Here is a 26264-nt window from a genome sequence, read left to right as displayed (position 1 = left end):
GGGTTAATGTCATAGAGAAAATTCAACTGACAATGAGAAGTTGGAAAAGTAAATGGTTCAATTGAGTATGTTAGCAGAACTTTTAAATAGGAACACATTTTATGGAATGTTGGCGTCACCCTCCATATCTTCTTCATTGATTAAATGTTTATTAAAGTCAGTGAGTTATATCTTTTCAGTGTCCTATAGATATGGCTGATAATTTTGATAGGAAACTAAACATAGTCAAACATGGATTGCAATTTCTCTTTTTAAAGTAGTGGCCCATAAAGTTGGGAAGTTTCAAACCTAGAGGCATGAAATGACAAAGCAGAGCAAAGTGTTCCATTAGAAACTGCAATAAGGGACGCCTGGGTGGCTCAGTGGTTGATCGTCTGTCTTTGGCTCAGGATGCAATCCTGGAGTCCCGGGATCGAGTCCCACATCAGGCTCCCTGCATGGAGCCTGCTTCTCTCTCTACCTATGTCTCTGCCTCTCTCTGTGTGTGTCCCTCATGAATAAATAAATAAAATCTTTAAAAAACAAACTGCAGTAAAATTAGAAAAAAAAAAGATAACTTGTTAACAGATCCCTGGTATAACTTCACCTAAAAAAGAAATACCTGAAAAAAGATGTAATATTCAGATACATGCAGACTCTTATGCAAGTCAGTCAGTGAATTCAGTAGGTACAAGTAAGGATAATGGGCTTACACCTAGTAGAAAAGGTAATCGTGGACTCTAGAGAGGATTGGTTGAGCTTCTGATTAACTGAAAGATCCAGAGTTCTCTAAGCAGAAGGTTGACTTGAGTATCTCTTCATATTTTTACTGTGGTGGATAGTTTCTTTATTTTATCTCAATTAATTCTCAGGAGAACCTATGGAAGACATTTTATTCTTTGTATTTTAGAAATGAGGTTTCTAATGATCAGAGAAACTGAAAAAAAAAAAAAAGAAAGAAAGAAAAGAAGATGGTAAAAGCCACAGAGTTGATAAATAACCAAGCTCCAGTATCAGTGCAAGGATATGCAACTCCATGGCCCATATTCATTCCACTTGGCTAAACTATATTGAGCTTAATCAATTTTCTGTGAAAAATAGCTTCTAGAAATGTCTTTGAGTGCTAATATATTCCTCACACACTTCTATTATTTTATATTTTTAGGAAAATTTCTAATTATAAGTTGACTTTTTAAATTAATTTAATGAAATATGAACCAAACTATCTTCTTCCTGTCCTACTGTATGTTTAAAGGAATGATGAGTTACTTTTATAACCAAAACTTTGATCTTCCCACAGGTGACTTGTATATAGGAGGAGTGGCTAAAGAAACATACAAATCTTTGCCGAAACTTGTCCATGCCAAGGAGGGCTTTCAAGGCTGCCTGGCATCAGTTGATTTAAATGGACGACTTCCAGACCTCATCTCAGATGCTCTCTTCTGCAATGGACAGATTGAGAGAGGATGTGAAGGTACTAGATCTTTGTTATCAAACTCTAAGTAATTCTAATTGTACCCATAAATAAGAACAAATGTTTCTAGTCAGCAAAATTTATTTCTGCCAACTATTCAAACTCCCACGTAGGGTTTAGAAATCCTTATTTTTTTCACTTTTCATGTTTCATCCCATAAATCTTAAATTTTCTGTAGGTTTGCAAACCTACACTAAGGCCTTCTGTAAGGTAGGGAGCTCTGTGTATGCATCTTGTTATTTTCTACTCCTTTATAGTCTGTAGTTCACCTAGCTAGTGTGTTCTGCAATGCTGGCTTTATAACATTAAATAGATAACCTGTTTAGACTAAAAAAAAAATGTATTTGCTACAGCAAATGTCAATAAACTTGAGACTGTTTTTTGTTTTTTGTTTTTTTCCAATCTACATTCAGCAAGATGTAACAGGAGAATAAAATTCAGATACCCATTGTCACATCACTATTTGGCTTGTATCCGCCTGGCACAAGAGTTTCTTCTGTATATCATCAGTTTGTTTTAACAAAAATTGGTTTCTTCTATTATCCAAGACTTAATATTCTTTACTTGAGAAATGTGCTCAAGTATCTTTCTGTTCTTTTGTGCTCTCTATCAGACTAAGATCTGTAGGAGTACTTTTTGATTGCCACTTTCATTTTAGATAATTTTCATTTCAACACCTCAGATTATTTGAGCCAATTCTCCCTCCATAAATGTAATTTAATCACATTATCCTGAATTTTGGGGCTCTGAATGTGTTGCTGCTACTCCTTTAATGTTGAAAACAGTTGGGCTATTTTGAAAATTTTAGATTCATAAGGAAATTTCATATGGGAGAGGCAAAGAAAGACATGTGAATTCCTTTCCCCCAGGAGATTATGAATCATCTCTTCTCGGCCAAAATAATGCCATTAGATTTAGCAATTACCTAAGTACGTGAAGGTTTTTTTTTAAATATGAAAATACATTTGTTTTTTTATCTCTGCCATATATATTTCCCTGGAAAGACAGGTGAAATTCAAACTGTATTTTAATACTGCAGGAAGATAATGCTATTTAATAGAAGCCTTTCTTGAATTTTTTAATGTTATTGCTATATTTATTTTTTTTATTTCAAATTTTGTTAAAACACTTGTAAAACAGAGAAACTGTTTTCTCTGTTTCCTAAAGGAAACAAGATCATTAAGTGAATAATTCCTTCTACTGGGTGGATATAAGAATGTGGTTCACAACTTGGATTCTTAGAGGTGATCTAACCAGAGAGCATATGTACATTAAAAAAAAAAAAAAGTGCTACAAACTCCTGAAGTATTTGTTTTTTCAAAAAAGGCCTTTCTACAAGTTGCTTGGTAAATGACTTCTCACCTACAAAGAGATGTTAGGAGCAGACAGAAACATTCACAGCTAAATACCTACAAGGTGAAAAACCAAACACACACACGTGACCCTCCACCACGGGCCCATACATGATGTGTGTGAGTGTATAGAAGGGAAAACTAATGAGGGGAAGCTGTACTGAGAAAAGATTATTTGCATAAATGCTACTTGGTTTTACTTTCTAACATAATCTACTAAATAACTTAGGTAAGATGATTATATATCCTCTTGGGTAACAAACTACTATTTGAACATTTGAAATCATTCAGTAGAGAGGTGCCTGAGTAGCTCAGTCGGTTAAGCATCTGCCTTAGGCTCAGGTCATAATTCCGGGGTTCTGGGATCAAGCCTGACATTGGGCTCCCTGCTCAGCTGAGAGCATGCTTCTCCCTCACCCTCTGCCCTTCCTCCCCTGCTCATGCTTGCACTCACTCTTTCTGTATCTCAAGTAAATAAATAAAATCTTTAAAAAATCAGTCAGTAGATTATGACATTGTTTCCTTCCTTTACTTATCTAGGATGCTTTAATATCTGAGTTTTAATAATCTTTATTCTTTTTAACCCTCCTTTCTCCTTTATTTTTAGAATATTACCCTGCCTCTCTGCCTTGACACTTCTCTGATGCTTTTATTCCAACATCAGGATTACCAATTTTTAATTTCTGATTATTCCTGTTCTATTAGGAATAATCTCAGATATACCTGTCAGAGGTGTAATTGATGAGATACACATGTTTTTTAGGATTAGTGATCAAACTCTAGATCCTTGATGAATTCTAAGGAATTTAAAATTCTCATGGAATTTTAAATCCAAATCACATTGGAATAACTTAACTTTCACATTAACACAAATAGTATGAATGTGACAATCACCAAATAATATCTTCTAAGCTTTTCTATCACTCTATCCAACAAGACCCACAAATCTCTCATCCCCTTTCATGTAAAAAGTTTTTGGTCTTTCCTAATGGACACTTGCTTCCTGCCACTGTTAACTAATTGCATTGGGTAATAGCGGCTTTTATTTATATAACACGCTGAGTAGGGGAGGAAACTTGCCTTGTCCAAATCCCTTCAGATGAATGTTTCCCAAACTTGAACCAGTACCAAAATCACCTGGAGAATTGTTAAAACCCAAATTATGGAACACTACCCCCAGGATTGCTGATTCAGCAGGACCCGAGGATTTACGTTTCTAACATGTTACTACAATGATGCTGATACTATTGTTCCAAGGACCACACTTTGAAAATTACTGGTAGGGTGGCATTTTCCTGCTTGCATAAGAGAAAATAGATATTGATAATCCACCAATAATCAGGCTCAGTTAAGCCCAGTCCTGAGTCAGGATGACTTTTGTACATAAAGTCAAAGGGGGAAAATTAATTCAGACACTCTTTGCATAGTCTCGTAGCATTCAGCCCCATAACTATTATAATAAGCTACAGAAATACTTAATTATTAAAGCTACCATTGATTTAGCACCAATGACAATAAGTTTACATATGGTTTTTCATTTACTCCTCAAAACTCTGTAAATTAGGTAGTGCTGACTTTTTTTTAGATGAGTAAATTGAGCCTCAGAGATGTAAGGTGACTTTCTTAAGGTCACACAGCTAGTACATGAATGATGGAAGCTTTGAACCCAAGTTTGCCGTACTTGAAAGTCCAGGCATCAAAACACTTTCCTCTCTTGCTTCTTTGGTTTCCAGAGATTTTAGTTTTACCTTCACTTCTTTTCTTTTTCAGACATATCCTTATACTTAACTACTTAATACAAATGTCCTTGTGGCTTGTTCCCAATTTTATTCAGTGATAAAATAAAAGGAACATTACATAACTAAAGGGAAAATAAATTCAGGGCTTTGTCTTGTGCAAATGCCTGTCAATGTTTAAATATTGTTCTAGAAGGTGAGTATTTTGAAAAATGTGTCTTGTCAGGCATAGGCATGAATTCTCTTGTAATACCTGAATATAAAAAGAATGTTGTGATAATGAAAAAATAATAATAATAAAGCATGTCTTTATGCTCACATAAAGATTTGGCAGGTACTCTAAGTTGCTGCTCTACAATACGGGCACATTCGTGTTTTAGGGTTGTAGTTTTACCATTTCTAGAATTTAGTATTATGTTGAAACTGTATTTCTGATAATTTTTACAAAAATAAAAGTAAAAACCATTATCTGGCTCTTCATCAGTTCCTGTTCCTGCTCTTATCTTCTGCTGGGCAAGTTAGGGACCAGTGACATATTTATAAACAGTCCCAACCCTCCCACCCCCACCCCCACCCCCACTCCCTGCTCCTGAGCTTATCTCAGGGGAGAATGTGCTAAGGAGTGTTGCTTTAAGAGTTGTTTGTTGCCCTGTCTGTTTTGTTTTTAACAAACTAATTATTTTCAGTCTCTAATGCCATGGGATAAAGATCATTAGACCACTTACACCTCATAGATTGGAGAAATAACAAAAACTAAGCAATTTAGTGGTTCTTAGTTCTGTGATAAGATAGATGAGAAAAACTGCTACATTCTTTCAGGGCTTCCAGGCCTGGGAGATTATTATTATTGATAACAACAACTATTATTATCATTACCATTAGTATACCTATCGTCACTGTTACTATATAATTAGTTCTTATAATGTTATGGTTTCTAAATTTGTGAAAACTCAGAGGTTAGGCTAAATTCAATAACTCTCTAGGAGGAATAACTTTACTGAGAAAATTGTAATAGAAGTACCATTGCAATGAGCATGTTTAAAAAGACATTTTACGAAAATGTCAATTTACACAAAGGCTAATTACAGGTAATTCTCATTTATTCACTAAAGCAGTTACCTCAAAGGCTCTCAGTGTTAATAGAATCTAATTGGGTTGGTATAATTTTTATATTTTCATAAAACCTATGAAATTGTGTTGACTAGGAACCATCTTTTGTGTTCTACCCTAAAGCTGTTTCGATGGAGTGCATTCCCTTTTTAACCTTCCCTAAGGTAGTCCTTATTAGTGAGATTCTATTGTAATAAATATTCACAGGGCAGTTGAGAAGAGTTGAAGGGAATTACGAAGGTGGGGACATTGCTGAAATAACTCTGAAATCCTTAAGTGGTATATGCCCAGCCTGGTAAGAACAGACAAACACTCCACATTGAAACTTATAGAGGGATTTTTTTTTGTAAGTGGAATGATATTGTAGTCTGCTTCTTCCATCCTTTACCTCTCTCATCCACCCCGAATGATATATATAGTACATTTTGATAGTTTGGTGTCACTCTGAAGTCCAACCGTTGGCAGTGAATGGCTGGCATTACAGTTTCAAGCCCTAATTGCAATTGCAAGATAAAAAAGATGTAGAGGGAAAGAGAAATGGAAAGGGATAATTGGTCTACTAATGACCATGGTCTACACTGTATCTGTACATGATAAATGGTGCCACATGCTCCAAATAAGCAATATGATCACTTTGGTAATGCATTCATATCTATCCAAGAGACGAAAAATACAAACGCTCTTTTAATTTCTTTCATTACATGTCATCAGCTCAATTAACCATTATATATATACATTTATAGTAAAATTCTAATAAATTACCGCTTTCTCATTTTTGGCTTCTCTTAAGATTTATGGCTGTTAGTATTAATTTGTTTGCTCTACATAGCATTTTTTCTCCCCCTTTATAGCAGCATGCTTTTTGAATCTGAACGTTCTGTGTTTGCCCCATTTTGGTATTGCTTACTAACATTTAATATATTTTGCTTTTTTTTTTAATTTTGCTGACAAAGTTGCATTGATGAAAGCTGACTTGCAAGGTAGATAGCCCTGTGTGTAAAAAACAAGACTGAAACCCCATAATACACAGTGGAAATCCCAAAATAACATTTTTTTTACATTTTTCAGTAACTGTCATTTGGGTTCAGATTTAATTTTTCCCCTTCTTGAATGTTGTGCAAGAAACCTCATTTTATAGCATAGTTTGTATAAAGGCTTTCAGTCTTGAATATGTTTGTATAGTGATTGCCTCTAGTGCTTTGATCATCTTTTTTTTTCTTTTTTAGTTCTTTGTTTTTCAGTGTTCTAGTTATGATTCTTTAGAAATAGACTAGAATTCTTTTTACTCGTATGTTAAATGGGGGCATGTCATTTATACAAACTTTTTCATTTTATGTTTAACTGCATGAAATTGTTAAAGCATGTGATTTGATACTTGCCAACATACCTATCCAAAACACCCAACAATCATAACTTTATCCATAGTTTGTGCAGGGAAACTTCTAGGACATTTTTGCATAACTCTTTTCAGTTACTTTGCCAATCTTTATCTCAATTTCATGAAGCTATTATCTCCATTTCTCATGGTGTCTCTATTCATTGGTCAGAAGTTAAGGAGATCCATGCATTTTCCTAAAATTCAAATGGTGATAGAGAATTACTGATGATGGAATGAGATCACTTGCTACCATGATCATACTAGAAGCTATGTGCTTGTTTTTACTAATTGTTGGTTTAGTTTACTATTATAATGTATTTTGTCCTATATTTGAAACTTCAGAAAACCTTCGTATTACAGCTTCTCTGTTGCTAATTCAGGTGTGTGAACTAGAACTTTCAAAACTGGTTTGGTCATGTAATTTGAGGTGTTGGCAACTACTATATGTGACCTAACTCATGTATAAAACACTTGTGGATGTTTTTTAAAGAACCCAAGTTTCTTTTGGATTATTTTTGCAGGACCCAGCACAACCTGCCAAGAGGACTCCTGTTCTAATCAAGGCGTGTGCTTGCAGCAATGGGATGGCTTCAGCTGTGACTGTAGTATGACCTCCTTCAGTGGGCCACTCTGCAATGACCGTAAGTACCTCTCTGAGTATGAACTCAGATAGTCATCATTGCTTCTAGTTACTGTGTGATGCCCAGAGTATGAAACTGGGACTCTTTATATTATCTGTGAGTTAAGCTGTCATAATAAGGAGAAGCAGTTGTTTCTACAGAAAGAGCATTTTTGAAATTCTAAAGTATTTATCAAGGATGCCATTAGCTAAATGCTGTGATGATGGGGGAGCCTTTGGTTTGTCACTGTTTACTATATATTTTTTAATTGCTAATGGTCACCTTGTTGAAAATATTTGTTCATTTTCTACAGATGACAATCCTCCCCTAGTTTCCAAAAGAGATCCCTTATTGCTTTATATTAATATTTAATTCCAGAAGATTATATGTTGAGGGCTGTAATTTTCGTGAGAGGTGACATGTTTCATTATGCTTGTCTTTCTCTTTTTAAACCCATATCTGCCTTTTGCTTTAAAACACAGTATGTTTAAACTTTGTTTTTCAAGTACCCCCTCATATATTCTAGCCAGTTGTGAATTCTTTTTCCTTTTGTGTCACAATGTAAGCATGACTCAGAAACAGAGCATTCACATTATATCATGGAGTATCTGCTAGTGCCTAATCTGTATGGTCACGGTGAGAATTTTAAGGCTGAATTAATTAGTATATGGGATAAAGTCCTGTTACTTAACTTTCAGATAGATCATGCTTTACGGCCCCTCATCAAAATACTGAAAGCATTTTCTTCAAAACAACAAATTGAGAAATTTTTTTCTGACAAAGCTTCTTGCTTGTGAAACAGAGTGCATAATTTATATTATAAATGGGACAACATTTAAGAAAAAGCTCTAGGATGGAGGACGCAATGATTGAAGTTTGGGGCTTTGGGACAAAGACTGGGCTTGAGTATGGATGTAAAGGAAGACTAGAATTTGTTCCCTTTGACCTTTGTCTATTTGAGATTCTATTTACACCAATACATATGTGTATGATAATGTTGAAGGTGAGGCCAAACTAAAATATCCCACTGAACTGAGTTCAACAATATGATTCAACTCACCAGCTATCTTCAGAATTTCTCTTCAAAACATTGAACACAGGAATAACAAACAATTATTACAAAGTAAAACAGTACTTGGAAGAGACCTGTAAAGATCACACAACAATAGATAGGGAAATATCTTGTCTCCATCCTACCAATGACTTGAAGCATGAACATCTATTCAAACCATCATACATTTGTACAAAAAATAACCCCAGTTGGGGTTCTATAAATAAACTTAAATGAAGGCTCAATAAATACTTTACGTACTTACATGCACCTAAAGCAAAACAAATAAAAAACCTTATATATGCTTTTGATATATGTACATATATGTATGTACATATGTATACATATGTACATATATGAAATGTAACTTCCTGCCTTTGTTCCTGCCCCATAGAAATGGCATAAATTTATTTTCAAGGACAACCTGAAGACTGATAATTTGTTATGATTTTATTATGGTAAATTTCTAATCCTGAATATGTTCCTGACAGATGTATGACTACATGTGGTAGCTGAGAGAGCTTTCATTGCATGAAAATGTTTCCCATTTGGCTCAAAATCTTTCTCTGAAACTTTGCTTAAACTGGTTTCCATGTTTTATAAAATAGTTGCCATTTGGTTGTGTCAGATTGTATATTCTCATAAACCAGTTATGTTTGAAGAATATAATTTTCTGTGTGTATTTGCTAGACATTTCCTAACGGAACATCAAGATCCTACCCTAAGTATCATGCCGTCTTCACATCATTTTTACAGAAAATTATTTGAATGCTGCTCTTGGGTGATAGTAGTGGTGATGATAATGATAAGGCTATTTGTTATTTTCCTGTAAATAAGGTAAATGTCATTCAGTAAAGGTGTCTCCTGATATGCCTCGTGCACAAATCAGCATTAAAATTACTTTGGAGGGCTCTCAGAATACATACATTTTGATTAAATCATTACCTCTTAATGGGTTTTCTGGAAATGTGAAATGGTTTCTTGGTTTGTGCATGGAGTTTTGGAGGTGAGGATATGTAGGTAAAAATCAATATTTAAAAGCTAATCTTATTTTCATATCAACTTTAATTTATAGAAAGTACAATAGTAACTGTAACCTTTGTTAACAGGTAAACTGAAGCATATTAAAAATTTTAAGAGTTTATTTGAGCAAAAATTGATTTAAATGGAACAGCATCCAATCCAGTAGATAGAAAGGAGCTCCAAAGAACTGTACAAAATGAAAGATTTATAGGCAGAAGGGAGAGGGACAAGAAAGCTATACTGGCCAAAAAAAAAAAAAAAGGCAGGTTGGTTATTGAAAAGTTACTCTCCTTTAGGAAATGTCAGGGGTCTGTGAGGCAGGTTACCTAACTATTGCTGATTGGGGGATTCCTGATTGTTTTATGGGAGAGCAGAAACTGTAATTAAATAAATTAAGTCTTGATTTGGGGACATGGGGCTTAGAATAATTGACTCCACTTTGGGCCTTTTGTCTTTCTTTTTCTTTTTCTTTTTTTTCAATATCTTGAAGACATGCTTATTGCCATATTTTCTTCAGTTGTTAAATTCATCAGATAAACATTATTTATGCATGTCTCAATTTTTCTGAATTGCACAAACAGAATTAATGTGATTCCTGGGATTTTAACAAACTCCTTTTCTGTATAGAGCTTGACTTTTTTTTTTTTTAAATAAGGCTATTAGGACAGTTCTTTCCTTAATGAAATTTCCATCTGTAGCTTAGGTATTTATCTATAAATTCTGTGACAGCGGTCTTCAACTGCAGAGAAAACAAAACAAGCCAACAAAACAAACAGGAAAATAGAAATAAAACTTTTTAAAAGGAGAAAGAACACACAGTATTGCAAATAAAACACATTCTCTCCCAAATAGACCTTCTGAATATCATCTCTCTGATAAATTTCACAGAGTGGGTTAGAGTAACTAGAAAAAATTATTTATGTTAGCCTGGAGATATAATTAACAATGGGAAGATGGGAATACTTTTTTAGCTTGTAAGTATAATCTTGGGTAAATCATACTAATTAATGAACTTAAATCTTTCAAAAAAGAAGCACTTATGCAAAATGATGCCAAAGGCTACTTTTAAAGAAAAGTGTTTGTTTATGTATAGGGTAGAGTAGGGTAGTGGACTCTACTGGATTCTTCTGTACCAATAATATATTTTAGGTCCTGTGTATTATTTTTTGGCTTATTGTAGTCATTTTTGGTTAAGTTTCCCATTTCTTATCCCCTTCTCCTCCAATCCATCCTATGCCTCCTCACCAGTTGTGTTCTTTCTTCCTATTCTTCCTAGTTTAAATATCACCAGCTCTTCCTGATTCTCTTAAACAGAGGCAATATTCCTCCTCCATTGACTCTTACAGAACTTTGTTGATGGTATGTTATCATCCATCATTATTTAGGTTTGGTCTTATCTCCCTGTAAGACTACGGCTATATGCTTCCCCTAGGTAATGTGTTTTTCTTTCATAATCCCAGTGTTTTGCACATCATGATGCATATAATTGGTAATAATAGTAACTTACTAAATCCATACTGACCAGATGCATGAATCTTGCATAAGAGTTTCTAGTACATTCTCAGCAGTTAACAATACTCTCCAAATTCATCAATTTGGAGTTCATGAACCTCTGTGGTCTGACCCTAGCTTTCATTTTCATCCTTATCTGTTGCAGAACCTTGTCCATATGGCATGTTACTGCCAATTAACTTACTTATGGGTTTCTGAACAACATTATACTTTCCCAATTTCCTTACCATTGCTTATGCTAATTTATCCTCCTGAGGAATGCTTTCATTCCACCTGGGATAAATTCCTTTCACTATATCTGTTTGAAGAAATATAATTTCATTTTCAATCTCTACTTAACTGTTTCATCCCACGGAAACTTCTCTAGCCCTGGGAGCTGGGCCTTATCTTTCCCCTCTTCTGAAATCTTGGAGTAAAAGATTTTTTAACATACCATATATTGTAGCTTTTTGTGAACTTTTTCTTGGATGTAACCATTACCTCATGCTTGCTATATGCCAGTTCTGTGCTAAGAGTTTACACATTCACTATATAAAAATCAACATATCACCTATTCATACTCTCACATACACACTCGCACACACATGCATACACACACATTTCCCATCATCAAACCATTGTGCTATACAATAATCCCTTTTCTGCTTTCACCCTATGGTACAGAATACAATGTAACTACATTAGCTAATTTAATGTCAGGGTGCAGAAGATGAATATGGCTATGATCACATGGAAAAAAGTGAACATAATAACATTGTCACATTACATTAGTACAGAATTGTTGTGTGCCAGATTATAGTTCAGCTTCAATGGTGTCTGTTACCATAAGGGAATAATACATCATAGTGCTGTTATTTTGGTGCTAGGAGGGTATGGTCCCTGCCATTAAAAGACTATTTTCAGAATTCTAAATCTGCCAGAAGAAAATCTTTCTCATAGGAATTTATTGTATCTTTTGAATGAGAATTAGAAATGTTCACTGAAACAAGATTTGACTGTAACTTGTTACCATGACATTTAAAAATATCTTCAGCTTTGTTTCTCACCTTTTTTGTTGTTTGACAAGAGAATCCAATATCCAGTATTTGAGCATCAGTATCAGAACTACTGGAAATGAATCATAACGCATATAAAAATAACTGGATCAAAGTCACATTATTTCTGTCCCATTTAGAGCTGCCAGTAGTATTAAGCTGTGAGCTGATTTGTTGCCAGTACCATTTAGGGATGAATAAAATTTAGCAATTAACTATGTCCACAACCAGATCCTCACTGTGAGTATGATGAATCTTATTAACCTTGAATCATTCAAGCATTTCTAAATGGCAGTCTCTAAGTTGTTTAAAGCAATTCAAAAGCAGTATTTACAGATAATGCCGTAGAAAAATTATCTATGGGGAAACAGGGTCAGATCTATCTTAGGCTGAACCACAAAGATTTTAAATATTGTTCATACTGATCAGAAAATGCAATAAAGACAGAAAGGAAAACATCATCTATGATAGGGAAGTGTACTTTGTAATAGGAGTATTATCTTCTATTTAATATAAATTTATCTCTGTTCCTGTTGGTAATAGATATCATAAAAGTAAATACATAAAGGGAAGCATAGATCTTTTCATATTGCAATTAAACAGTTAAATGACAATTTTAAGCTTTATCTATGTAAGAAAATCCAAATGGTGCAGACCACTAAATGATGTAGACCACTGCTGTATTTGAGTTATCCTGATTAGTCCCCTAGTACTGTTCATTAGGTAAATGATCCATGACTCTGAATGGCTTTTTATCCTGTAAATGGTGCCAGTTTGACCCCAGAAGTCAAGAAGGAAGGCCCAGTTGAATCCTCCCTCCCCCGCAAGTTCTCTCTAATTTTTCTGGCTCACTTAATATTCTAACTGTGTGGACCTTCATTTGGCTCTTATGTTATTGCTCATCATTGCAGGGCTTATATAAATATAGAGGTGGCCTTTGATACTTGCATTACTGGGGTAATGCTGTCGTATCCCACCAGAGCCCAACTAGACTAGGGCTTTATTAAGAGAAGTTTCTGCCAGTCACCTTGGTTCACCATCATTAAGGGATTACAATGGTTTCAGTTCTCACTAGATGGTATTTCAAAGAGTTCTATGACCGGAGTCTGTGTCCGAATAATTTTTTTCTCTGTGAGTATATTGTGCTCAGGTTTCTCACTCTGCTTTCCAGCTATGACAACCCAGCAGGTGTAGAGGTCAGGTTAGGGTAGAGGGACCATCTGGATCTAAGGTATGAGTTTTTGAAACTTGGGGCCTTTAGATTTACTTTTTAAGATGGCTTTTACCTCACCAGAACTGATGCAATGAAGGCCCTTGTGAACAAAATGAAGATTAATCATGGTGAATTATCGGAATCCTGTTTAATACCAAATAAATACCCATGATAAATAATATAGCATACATTTATTAATCAAGAAGACATGGGAAGGGAGTAAATGTTAAACAGTTCTCCAACTTTATAGAATCAGATTATCATGGGTATGTCTTTATTTTCTCTATTTTTTTTCTTTCTCCAAGTTTTTATTTAAATTCCAGTTAGTTAACATATATTGTAATATTAGTTTCAGGTGTAGAATTTAGTGATTCATCACTTACATACAATACCCAGTACTCATCACAAGAGCCCTCCTTAATCCTCATCACCCATTTAATTGATCTCCCCCATCCAACTCCCCTTCAGTAATCCTTAGTTTGTTCTCCATTAAGAGTCTTTTACTTGGTTTGCTCTCTTTCTCCCCTCCTCATATTCATTTTGTTTCTTAAATTCCACACATAAGTGAAATCAAATGGTATTTGTCTTTCTCTGATTTCAGTTAGCATAATACTCTCTAGCTCCATCCACATCACTGCAAATGGCAAGATTTCACTATTTTTATGACTAAGTAACATTTCATCATATATATATATATATCCAAATGTATATGTCCAATACATATACTTATATCATATATATATATATATATATATATATATATATATATATGATTGGACATTTGGACTCTTTCCATAATTTGGCTGTTGTTGATAATGCTATAAACCTCAGAGGGCATGTGTCCCTTTGAATTAGTATTTTTGTACCCTTTGGGTAGATACCTAGTAGTGCAATTGCTCCATCATACGGTAGTTCTATGTTTAACTTTTTTTGAGGAACCTCCATACTGTTTTCCAGAGTGGCTGCACCAGTTTGCATTCCCACCAACAGTGTGAGAGGATTCTTTCTCCTCCACATCCTTGCCAGCACCTGTTGTTTTTTTGTGTTGTTGATTTTAGCCATTCTGACAGGTGTGAGCTGATATCTCATCATGGTTTCGATTTGTATTTCCCTGACGATGAGTGATGTTGAACATCTTTTCATGTATCTGTTAGCTATTTGGGTGTTTCTTTGGAAAAATGTCTATTCTTGTCTTCTGTCCATTTTTAAGGGGTTGAGTTTGATACATTCTTTTTATATATTTTGGATACTTTATTAGATATGTAATTTGAAAATATCTTCTCCCATTCCATAGGTTACCTTGTAGTTTTGTTTCCTTCATTGTGTAGAAGCTTTTTATCTTGATGAAGTCCCAATAGATTATTTTTGCTTTTGTTTCCTTTGCCTCAGGAGGCATATCTAGTAAGAAGTTGCTATGGCCGATGTCAAAGGTTACTGCCTGTGTTCTCTAGGATTTTGACGATTTCCTATCTCACATTTAGGTCTTTCATCCATTTTGAATTTATTTTTGTGTATGGTGTAAGAAAATGGTTCAGCTCTTTCTTTTGCATATTGCTTTCCAGTTTTCCCATCACCGTTTGTTGAAGAGATTATCATGGATATGTTTCTAAAGAAAGTGTATAAGATTAAAAGTAGTTTAGATTTTGTGAAATAGATATTTTACAAGAATATATTTGTGATTGAATGTGGAAGGAAGTGGTTAGATTGGCAAGTTATTTATATACTTTGTTACTGTGGATATAACTAGTGCATACAAAGGATTACAAAATATTTTAATGTTTAATGTAGATCACACCAACATATTTTAATGCTAATGATATAATTAGCAGGTACTACATGCATATGGTTTATATTTTATAAACCCTACATTTTCAGAGTTCAAAAAATCTTTCAATTTACAAGTGAGGATTTTGAGACATGATCAGTTAAATAATTTCTTTGGGCTAACATGGCTAATAATTTACACAAAAATATGTGAATGTAGGTCTAACTTCAAGCACATATTCTTTTGTACCACGATTCCTTTCAAGAAGGAATAGATTCAGTATAGATATTGTTGAAATTCCCCAGATACATAGAAGTTAGTAATGGCTGACAGTTAACATTGCATATTATTTTTTTTTATTTTCATCTATCTCTTGATTCTTATATTTAATTTTAAGCATGGGGACGCCTGGGTGGCTCAGTGGTTGAGCATCTGCCTTTGGCCCAGGGCATGATCCTCAAGTCCTGAGATCAAGTCCCACAATCAGGCTCCCTGCATGGAGCCTCTTTCTCTCTCTGCCTGTGTCTCTGCCTCTCTCTCTGTGCATCTCTCATAAATAAATAAATAAGTAAATAAGTAAATAAATAAATAAATAAATAAATCTATCTTAAAACAAAATAACTTTAAGCACTATGTTGCATGAAACATGATCCTCCCCTCAACTGCTCAGTTGTCACTTCTAAAGATGAGTTAGAAATTTGTAGCTAAGGCTCATATTGTCATTAACTTCCAGGTCTGTGTAAAAAGTTATTGATTATGAAAAAGAGATGGAAATGGTCTGTGATTTTTCTCTGACAGCCTGAGTTTCTCAAAAATAAAAACTTAGGGACACCTGGATGGCTCAGCAGTTGAGCATCTGCCTTCAGCTCAGAGTGTGATCCCATAGTCCCGGGATAGAGTCCTACATCGGACTCCTCACAGAGAGCCTGCTTCTCCCTCTCTCTATGTCTCTGTCCTCTATCTCTTTCTCTCTTTATGTTTCACATGAATAAATAAATAAAATCCTATAATAATAATAATAATAATAATAATTTAATATTTGATAATGAAATCAGGTGAAATATTTACCAAGATTCTTCTGCTTGACTCAGATTCACAATGTATATTATGGGGAATGGGCAGGTAAAATTCAGAATTGTGCTGACCAGTGAATGTGCACTGAGTGTTTCATTGTGTTGATTTTATCTCAGTTTTCTCTTTATATAGTTGTTGAGGAAGAAAGAACAACAAAAAATGAAGTCAGAGATTAGCAGTATACTCTTTGAAGGTTTTTAGAAGACACATGGGTGAAACACAAGAGAAGGCACAAAGCCCAGATCATGAAAAGTCACTATGAGATTAATAGTAAAGACCAAGGGCCCCCTATATTTGTAGAGAAGGGAAAGAAAGCTCAGGGGAAATGTGTGGAGTCCAGAAAAAGGTCATGATAAAAATAACGTTATGCTTGCATTTAGAAGTAGTTCTAGTCATAAAGAAAAAAATATTACTGTGAAGAAAATGCACCTTTACCAGTGATCCTTTTTCCTTCCCTGAACAAAGCATTCTGTGTCTTTAATGAGATTTACTATAGCAATTAAAAAGTGTAGGATTCTTTTATGGGGAGGAATTATGGTCTCCTTTGCAGCTCAGAGCTGTTATACATTGTGCCTTCTCTGGTAGCGTTCTACAGCAGCATAAAGTACAAGGATGATCTGTTAGCTCTGGGTATTATGGAGTGTGTGATTTTAATGACCCTAATGATCTAAATTCACATCTCTCAGAAAATGGCCTGTAGAGCCTGAGGCTTAATCTCCCCAGGATTTGGTGAGATAGGAAGGTACAAAGGCGTTTCTTAACTTGAAATGATTTCAGAATGAAACAAGTTTCATAAAAGCATGAGCTGATACAGAAGGATGTTTAAAAAAAATGGGTCGCGAGCAAGAAGGAGGCTGCATTTGACGGGGACAGAGGAAACTGTGTTCGCGTAGGTGTGAACACTTCTTATAAATATATAACATATGACCCTTTAGGGAGAGAAACAGATGGAATATGTAGCGGAAAATAAAGAATACATTTTACTTGGTTTCTTCAGTCGAATGGCACAGTGTGTATTTTGATATTTGGCTTCTCCTGTTGGATAGCTTTCAAGGCCTCATCTGGATTCCAGCAGCTCAGGGCAATACTGACATTGGGAATGGTACTGGGTAAAAGCAGACCTCAGGATAGGTTTGCAAAACTTCTTTAGGTCATGACATGATGCATTAAAACCCCAACCATGTTTCTGGGTCAAATCCTTGATGGTCACCTCAAATGCCTACTAGGAGGAATCTAGAATCAAGGATCCAGATTCCTGCAACCATCATACTCTCAGAATAAGACAGTGCTGCTAAAACGGTGGGGTTCATCTTCCATGACATCAATCATGAGTCCACTCTCCTAGGTCCTATTCAGGGCAAGTGCTCCATTTTACTAAATTAAAAACAGAAAAGTGTCAGAGAAATACCATTTCCTCTCAGCCACAGGAGACATCACAAAAGTAATTAAACTGGATTTTGGTGTGTCGGGCACATTCTTTTTATTGATAGTGACAATAATTTTCTAAATCAAAACGTGGAAGCACTTTCAGTGTTGTTGAAGTGTAAAAGATAAAAAGCTAAGGTTCTAAAAATCCAATCAGTCTATGGAGTGCAGAATGAGAGTCTGCTGTGTGTGAGTCATGAATGCAACCTTGTCTTCTGGAGTCTGGTGCCTACAAGCTTTATGAGGAGAATGATTTTTGTTTTTCACTTTGTCTCTGCAAACTATATTGCTATAAAACCAAATGGAGTAGGTCTTTGATCTGAGCTATCATTTGTCGTTTTAAGGTCACCTGGAAATTTCAATCTCCCTAGCCCCAATATTTCCTTTTGTGGTGTTGTCAGTAGGTTTTGTTGACATCTGTTGCCTTGGCATTCCTGCACCCCTTTATTGATCATTTAAGGTTCTCCACATCTTGCTCAACAAACACAACTGTACAATGTGCTTTATTGCGCATATGCCTGGCCATTCGCTCTGTGATCCAGATACGTACAGACACACACCAGTGTAGTCAGGGAATGCTCTCTTTGTCTTCATGACTGACCCCTTCATCTGGATTTTTCTCCTAATTTCCACTCTGCTCAGGAAAATTTCATCCATGGAGATGAGCCAGCTCAAATCAAGCTCATCCAGAGTAAGACAGTCTCTAGTTAGTAAGTGATTTCTTCTGTTTCTGAGTCTCCAAATGTTTTCTAACAGAGTGGGTTTTGTTATTTTTAAATACGTGTTTACTTTTATTCCCTGGCTATATTTTACATCCTATTCTTCTGTGTTTGGTATTGTTTCTTAACAGGCCTAGCACATATTAAATGTTGAGTAATATTTGAAGACTAGTGTCTTGAAACTTCCATTGGTTGTCTGATTTTTTTTAAAGACTACTTTTTTAGACCATAATTAGGTTTACAAAATATTAAGAGGAAGATACAGAGATTTCCCATAGGCCTCCTGTTCCCACATATACATCACCTCCCCCATCAACATCACTTACCAGGGTGGTGCATTTGTTACAACTGATGAACCTATGCTGGCACATCGTAATCACCCAGAGTCCATAATTTACAAATTAACTGATGCGTGTGCCCATCTCTACCGTATATATGCACACACATTACATAACAACTGGCAGGGTACAGTATTATGTTTTATAACATTACTGTAAATGTATTTTTCATTATCTTTATTCCTTATGGTAAAGACCCATGTGGAATTAGAGTTTTATGTAGCTAGAAAGAATGCACTGAGTAAAAATCTGTGTATTTGTCAGGGGGAATGTGGGTGAGTGTATGTGCCTGTGCATGCCCACATACCATGGGAGAGAGATTTAGAAACATGACATTCTATTTTCTTCCAATTTTGCTTAAGTCTACTTGGTATATTACATTAAATTTAACAAATTCTGGGACTTCAGTTTTTTTCAAGGTAACTATTTTTTCTTCAATTTACTTTTTTCTCATTAATTAGCTGACACCTACAGGAATAATCACATCATTATGAAATGCTACACTGCTTATTTGATCTTTGTTATAAGCTTTAATAAGTTTTTGCAATAGTGGGGTATTTTTCTAGCAATAGCATAAGTTCTCTTGGGGAAAATAATACTATTTCTCTTACGATAACATATCGTTACTGTGCTCTGATTTAGCCCACCAATGTCCTTGAAGAATTCTCTAAGTGTTGCCTTTGTGCCAGTTCCAGAAGAGCCAAATGCCCACTTGGTGTTACATAGGTGGAATTCAGAATATTCTCATTGGTTTTTTTTTCCTCTTCTATATTAAAAATGATGAAGATAGCATTTGTATATACAACTATACCACTTGCAAGAGACTTAGTTGGCTTAATTGTTCTGGTTCAGTATTTTAGGTGAATTTGCCTAAAATAAATTTAATAGGAGAGTGAGTATTCTCTGCCTCCCAATCTACCTAAAGCATAATAGGTCGGCCGAGTCTAGATTGACAGCAATGGAAATAGAACTTGCTTGGTTGTTAGAAGGCTTGAGAAAAAAGTTTAAAAATTAGTTTCCAAGAATACTAGATTCTGTCTACCTTAATCAAAATGGAGGTAGTAAAAATGAAGGGGCTAGCTAGACTGTTAGTGGTTCCCAAATTGTCCTTCTTGGACCAGCAGTGTCCACATAACCTATGAATTTGTAAGAAATGCCCATTCTCATATTCAAGACCTCCTGAATTAGAAAGTATGCAGTGGGTTCCAGAAGTATGCATTTTAAGAGCCTCTAGGTGATTCTGATACACACCTGGGTTTGTGAACTATTAGACTAGGTGATCTTTAAGGTCATCTTCTTAGTATAGTGCTTTCCAGATAATGTAAAACCTTACTTAATGAAATAAAGGAAGTTCTGCCTAGGAGTTTTTGTAAGTAAAACATCATAACTAGATTTATGAAACAGTTTCAACACTATCTTGAATGTTTCTTACATAGCAGTTTAAAAGAAATAACACAAATTTTCATTTTGATTATCAGCCTCCTCAGTTGGCTGGCAATCTTAAGAATGTTTGAAAAGTTCCCATTCACACTATTCATGCTGTGAAAATCTAGTTCAAGGCAAAATTTCCCCTGCAGTATGAGGAAAATGACTAAACCCAAGTGCACATCGCTCTGTGCTTATCCTGAGAGGTTCTTTGGAATAATTGGTATAGATTGGGAAATAAAGTATTATTCTTACCTGCAACTGAACCACTATCAAAAATGCCCTTCAGAAAATACCATTTATAGAAGATAATGTATTCTTCCTTTTTCATTTCCCAAAACATTCCACATTGCTACCTATCCCTTACCACCTGCTAAATAAATGTGATCTCAGCTTACAAGGAATTCCCCAGATACAGTTTCCCTTTTCATGGATACATACATCATATTTAGTAATATCTTCATATTGGTTTGTTTACTTACATAGAATGATCAATATGTGACAATTCTCAACTGGGATCCCAGGATGTGACCTTGAGCAAGTCACAAGGTTTGTAAGCCTCAGTTTCCTCATTATAAAATGAAAAGTCTAGTTTGCCTCATCTTCAAGATCCCTAGAGCTCCAAGGGTCTGTGATCCATTGTTACTATATTCTTACCGTCTTCTTCCTCAACCCTAGACCTATTTTTTCTGAAACGCAGCCCACAGCTCAGTCTCACTACACTAATCTTAAGCTATATATTAGCCAAAGACCTTTCCTGCCAAGTCCTATAAAGAGGAAGAACTTGGAAAAGAAATCTGATTAATGGGCTGTCTCTCTTTTGAGAAAGGAAACTTTGAATTAATCCTGAAACACAAGGCAAAGACTTCAGCTATTTGTTTCTTTCATGTTTGTATTGCTGTTTATTAATAGCACCTTTCAAATATCTACTTATATTAAATTTGTTTTAAGTTGAAAATTTTACTAGTGTAGGGATCGTGCCTGTGTCCTGACTTAGCTAAATGCTAATTGTGATGATTATTGATATTTAAATAACTACTTTTTAGTGATTAAAAAACAGTAATATTATTAGGAGTGCATAATTGTTAATATGATCTGGGTTGCAACCACTAATTGAGCATCTACTGTGTGCTGAATTTTCACATTAATTTTCCTTTTCCTCTTTATATCATCCTTGCATAATAAGGATACTGACATCTATTTCACAAAAGCTATATCTAAGGTGAAGAAGTATGCCCATGTTCACATGTCAATTAGATTAAGAATTCAGGTTTGTCTTGCTTAAAACTCCATAGTCTGCCATCCAGAGATTGCATCATGCGATCTCCTAATATTAAATAAAATAGTCAAATCGAGAGGATTTCTATTCATTCTTTACTTCCATTTCAAATATTTTAGAACACACACAAGATAAATGAATATACACATATGTCCTCAATATAACAATTATAAAGTTGAAGAAGAACTGATACAGAGCAAGTTTAGTCCTATTTTCCTTTTAAGTCACTGTCCAGCAGGCCTATATCCTATACTGATACGTAGTAATACATGTGACCAACATATCTATAAAACTTTATAAAGGCTGCAGCTTCAAAGAGAAAACCTTTGTTAAAAAAAAAAAGAGAGAGAGCAAGAGAAAAGCTTTGTATACCCTCAGTAAATGGTCAGACTTTAAAAGTAATACTTTTTATGAAGTAGAATAGAGTATGGGAAAATGCATGTTTTCTCTATTTAAAGGTAATGCAGAGGCTCCTGGATGGCTCAGTCAGTTAAGTGTCTGCCTTGGATCAGATCATGATCTCAGAGTCCTAGGATGGAGCTCCACATTGGGGGGGGAGGGGGGGTCCTTGCTCAGCAGGGAGTCTGTTTCTCCTTCTGCCCTTCACCACACTTGTGCGCTCACTCGCTCTCGTTCTCTCCCAAACAAATAAATAAAATCTTAAAAAAAAATAAAGATAGTACCAATTTGAGATGTTGTTGACAAAAAATTCACAAGTTAGCAGGTTTGTAGTCTAAAGTGTGTCAGGAGGAAAAACAACCATCTTTGACATTGAGACTAACCTTTCATGAGATTGACTCCTCCACTTATAATTTCTACACTCCCTAACAAATAATTTCCCTTTGCTAAAAGCTACTATGATTTAATTTAATTTTATTCTTTTTATTTTTTATGATTTAATTTTAGTGAATCCTGTTGCTCTGGCTGATACTGTGTAGGAGGCTTTAATACCTCTGCTTCTGGCGTAGAACACTGCTAGTAGGAAATGAGAAGTGGTATGAAACATTCCAGAGGCATCTTGGTGGTGCAGTCAGTTAAGTGTCTGACTTGGTTTTGGCTCTGGTTATGATCTCAGTGTGGTGAGATGGAGCCCTGCATTCGGCTCAGTGCTTAGCATGGATCTGCTTGGGTTTCTCTCTCCGTCATCCTTTGCTCCTTCCCTGCCCTCATTCTCTCTTTCTCTATCTCAAATAAATACATAAATCTTAAAAAAAAAAAAGGAAGGAAGGAAGGAAGGAAGGAAGGAAGGAAGGAAGGAAGGAAGGAAGAAATCATTATTCCACCTTCCAAGAGTCACTTGTGCAAAAACAGACTTTGTGCCTATGGATTAGGAACATATTTACATAGCAAATTATCCAAATCTGAGACTGTTATTAATTGTGCATTTGCTATGTATAAAGCACTGTGAGAAATAGGGAAAATGAAATGATTGGGTCCCTGTCCCCAAAAGAGTTTCATTCTAGTTGGGAGAATGATTCCCAAGGCCCAGGGCAGCAGAGTTTTGTCTGCTTTGTTCTGTGACCTATCACAAGTGCTTACAACAGTGCTCAATACTTTGTATGTGTTCAGTAAATATTTATAGAATGAATAAAATGCATTGCTAATAAGATAGCTAGTAATTTCAGTGCTCATTGTGTGATGAAAATAGTTGTTGTCTGTGAATTTGAAAGAGAAGATGAGCACAGCAGTGGTCTGGCTATGTGGAAATGATGGGAGTGAACTGGACCCTAACTGGACAGAGAGAAGCAGGGAGAGCACTTCATACAAGGGAATAATATGAGTAATGGTGAGTCTGTGGATAAAATTTTCACAGATCTAAGCACATCTATCGAGTGCCTTCTATAGCATTAAATACTCTGCTAGGATCTATGTATACAGAAATAAGAGGAGTCTGTGGGTGCGGTGCAAAGATAACAGAGTTGGAGGCAAATAGAATTGCATTCTGACTGCCACGGGACACGTGAAGGACCTTGGACAAGGGAACTAATGTATTTGAGACTCGATGGATTCATCTGTAAAATGAGGACATGATTACGGATCTTGCACGGTTGTTTTGACAAAGGTAATAGGTGGTAAGATGCTTGCTGTCCCCCCAAACTGGTCAGCATTCTGTAATTGGTATCTGTTTGCGATACTGTCTTCGAGTTTGCTTTCAAGGAGCTCGTGGGTAAGAGGAAATGGCTGGCCTGCGTACAGATCATTACAGTTTAAGAAATGCTTTGATACTTGGTTTTGCAAATGTGGTCTGAGGACCAGCAGCACCTGCAAACCCATCAGGGGTGCACACTCACAGACCTCCCCACCCGCTACACACCTACTGAATCAGAATCAGCATTTAACAGGATGCCAGTTGATTCATATGCACATTCAAGGGTGAGAAGCATGGATCCACTAGAAGCATGTAACTATGCGGGGCAGGGAGTGGCTAAATCCACTTAAGGAATTGAGGGAAGACTGCTAAACAACAGGCCCAGTGAAGGACAAGGCAACAATTTTATCAAAGTGAGGCCAATCCTTGCTTCCCGCTTCATTTTTTTTTTAAGATTTTGTTTATTTATTAGAGATACAGAGTGAATGAGAGAGAAAGAGAATGAGCAGGAGAAGGAGCAGAGGGAGAGGGAGGGCTCCTTCTGAGCCTGGAGCAGGATGTGGGACTGGATCCCAGGATTCCTGGATCATGACCTGAGCCAAAGGAAGATGCTTAACTGCTTGAGCCACCCAGGCACCCTGCTTCCTGCTCCAATGTACGGAAAGGAATGAACTCTAAAATCTAGCATTTACAATGAACCTATCCATAAGGAGGTCTGAATTCCCCAGTCCTCTCTCTCCCAAGCAACTCAGAATGCAGACATTTCATTGAATAATCTGATTTAACCAGAAAGGTCTTGGCAAACCCTGTCTTTTTTTGGGCCAGTAAGTGGGGTAATATAAAATCAGTCATTCAAAGCTCAGAAATAAATAAATAAATAAATAAATAAATAAATAAATAAATAAATAAATAAATAAACCCTCAGCTTTCCCTAGGCTGTCCCTTCAGGCCCCTTTGGTTTAACACTCATTTTCTTTTTAATGTCAGAAGTGCTTCTATTTTATGTGGAACCACGTGGTTCTGTTCATTGAGTTGGTAGGTGGCTCCAAGCCTGTAATTATGATCTTGATTGTCGGCTGCCAAAGTACAAAAGGAAACCATAGTAATCCACTCCGGTGCTCTTTAGTGAATTGTTGCATATGCTTTGTGGTATATCACTGCACATAAATCTCAGAGTACCAATAAAACTATTAGGGTAGTAAAAGATATGCATTTTAATTTTCATAGAAAGTGTCATAAAATTCAATTAACTACACTTTTCCAAATAGCAATTCACCCTGGGAAGCCTATGGTTTCCTAATCTAGAATTACACAGTCCTTTTCGCTTTCTTTGTGACCCCCATTAATGCTTTAATCATTACACCTGCTCGTCATCTTGCACCATTATCATCTCCAGGGTCTCTTTGTCTCCTTATCCTGGTATAATTCTTTTTCCCTGCTTTTCTACTTAGAGCTTCATAAAGGTGCTTCCAATACAATGGAAGTTTTCTTTTTCTTTTTCTTTTTCTTTTCTATTTCTTTAATTGGAGGGAGATAGGGAGATAACCAGCATAAATAATCCACACAAATTTAGGGATTATAATTACCCAGGAATGGAGTAAAATGTCCTTTGGTGCTATATCTGCAAGTAACAAGGAAAAAAAAAACAGAGAGATTTTATTTATTAGACTACAAGAGAATCTGACTAACCCCCCACTTCACTAATCTATAAAAGTGAACATCCCGCCCATATTTTTAGATTGTTCACCTTCTCCTCAAAAGTAGTTTAATAGCACAGACTAGAAAAAGGTCCCCTGGTGTTCAGATTTTATTACTTTCACTGACTAAAGTGCAGTACATTTCCTAGTATAATTACACCCCAGTTGTCACAATAAATGAACACAGTATATTTTACGATACACTTTACTTGCTTATTATCATGTTTGTTCACACATCTTTCAGACTTAATAACCCATGGGGGGCTTCTACCATCATTGGTGAATGGAAATTAGTGAAGTTCTGTATTTCATTTGGGCAAGATTTTTATTTCAATTGTAAAAAGCCATAAGCAGGATAGATAGTAGATTTAAGGAATTTAAAAATATCTGTACCTAGGTAATATTCCCCTGCTCGCTGTGTGGCTTTTCTAAATCTCACTAGTAATCTCCCAACACCCACAAAGGTGAATTTTAGCTAAATACATTTTTAATGGAGACCAGCTGATGTTTCTGATTATGTTTAAAAACAAAAACAAAGAAAATCCTGGATGTAAACAGAGCCTCTGTTAAGATTATATATTAATATTTTATTTTGGGTCGACCTTACCAAGGACTGGGTTGCTTTCTAAATTTATAATATGATTAGGAGAAAAAAATCAGAATTTCCATTTAGGTTAATCAATTTGGAGTCAAAATATAAGAATGCAACCCTATTAGCATGAACATTTGAAATATTGTCCATTGTACTTGCTGCAAGACAGTTGTAGACCTCATCACAGAGATCAAAATGTAACATAACAGTAAAGAGATTCTTCCGTTTGATGAGAGGATAAAGAAATTGCATGCCCCAAATCATATGGTGTTATATTAAGTTTTGGTAAATATGCAGGGCATTTTCCTTTGAATCAGACAAGGCAGTCACTTAGGCTTGGCTATAATGCAGATACTTAGGTTCTAACTTTTTGGCAAAC

At 35.6% G+C, this 26264-nt stretch overlaps 1 protein-coding gene across 5 annotated transcripts in view; it reads left to right on the top strand.

The window, feature by feature from the left end:
- The window catches only part of NRXN1 (neurexin 1), a 703336-nt gene that overhangs the window by 151495 nt on the left and 525577 nt on the right, over positions 1-26264 (top strand). For all 5 annotated transcript variants that reach the window (XM_055329133.1, XM_055329135.1, XM_055329134.1 and 2 more), the window contains 2 exons: positions 1280-1453; positions 7551-7670. In XM_055329133.1, the coding sequence (XP_055185108.1) occupies positions 1280-1453; positions 7551-7670 (294 nt within the window). The remainder of the gene's footprint in view (positions 1-1279; positions 1454-7550; positions 7671-26264) is intronic.

The sequence above is a fragment of the Nyctereutes procyonoides genome, unplaced genomic scaffold (assembly GCF_905146905.1).
Source record: "Nyctereutes procyonoides isolate TBG_1078 unplaced genomic scaffold, NYPRO_anot_genome, whole genome shotgun sequence".
NCBI lineage: Eukaryota > Metazoa > Chordata > Mammalia > Carnivora > Canidae > Nyctereutes > Nyctereutes procyonoides.
Note: the sequence above shows the minus strand (reverse complement) of the source record. Positions and strands in the feature narration are given on the sequence as shown.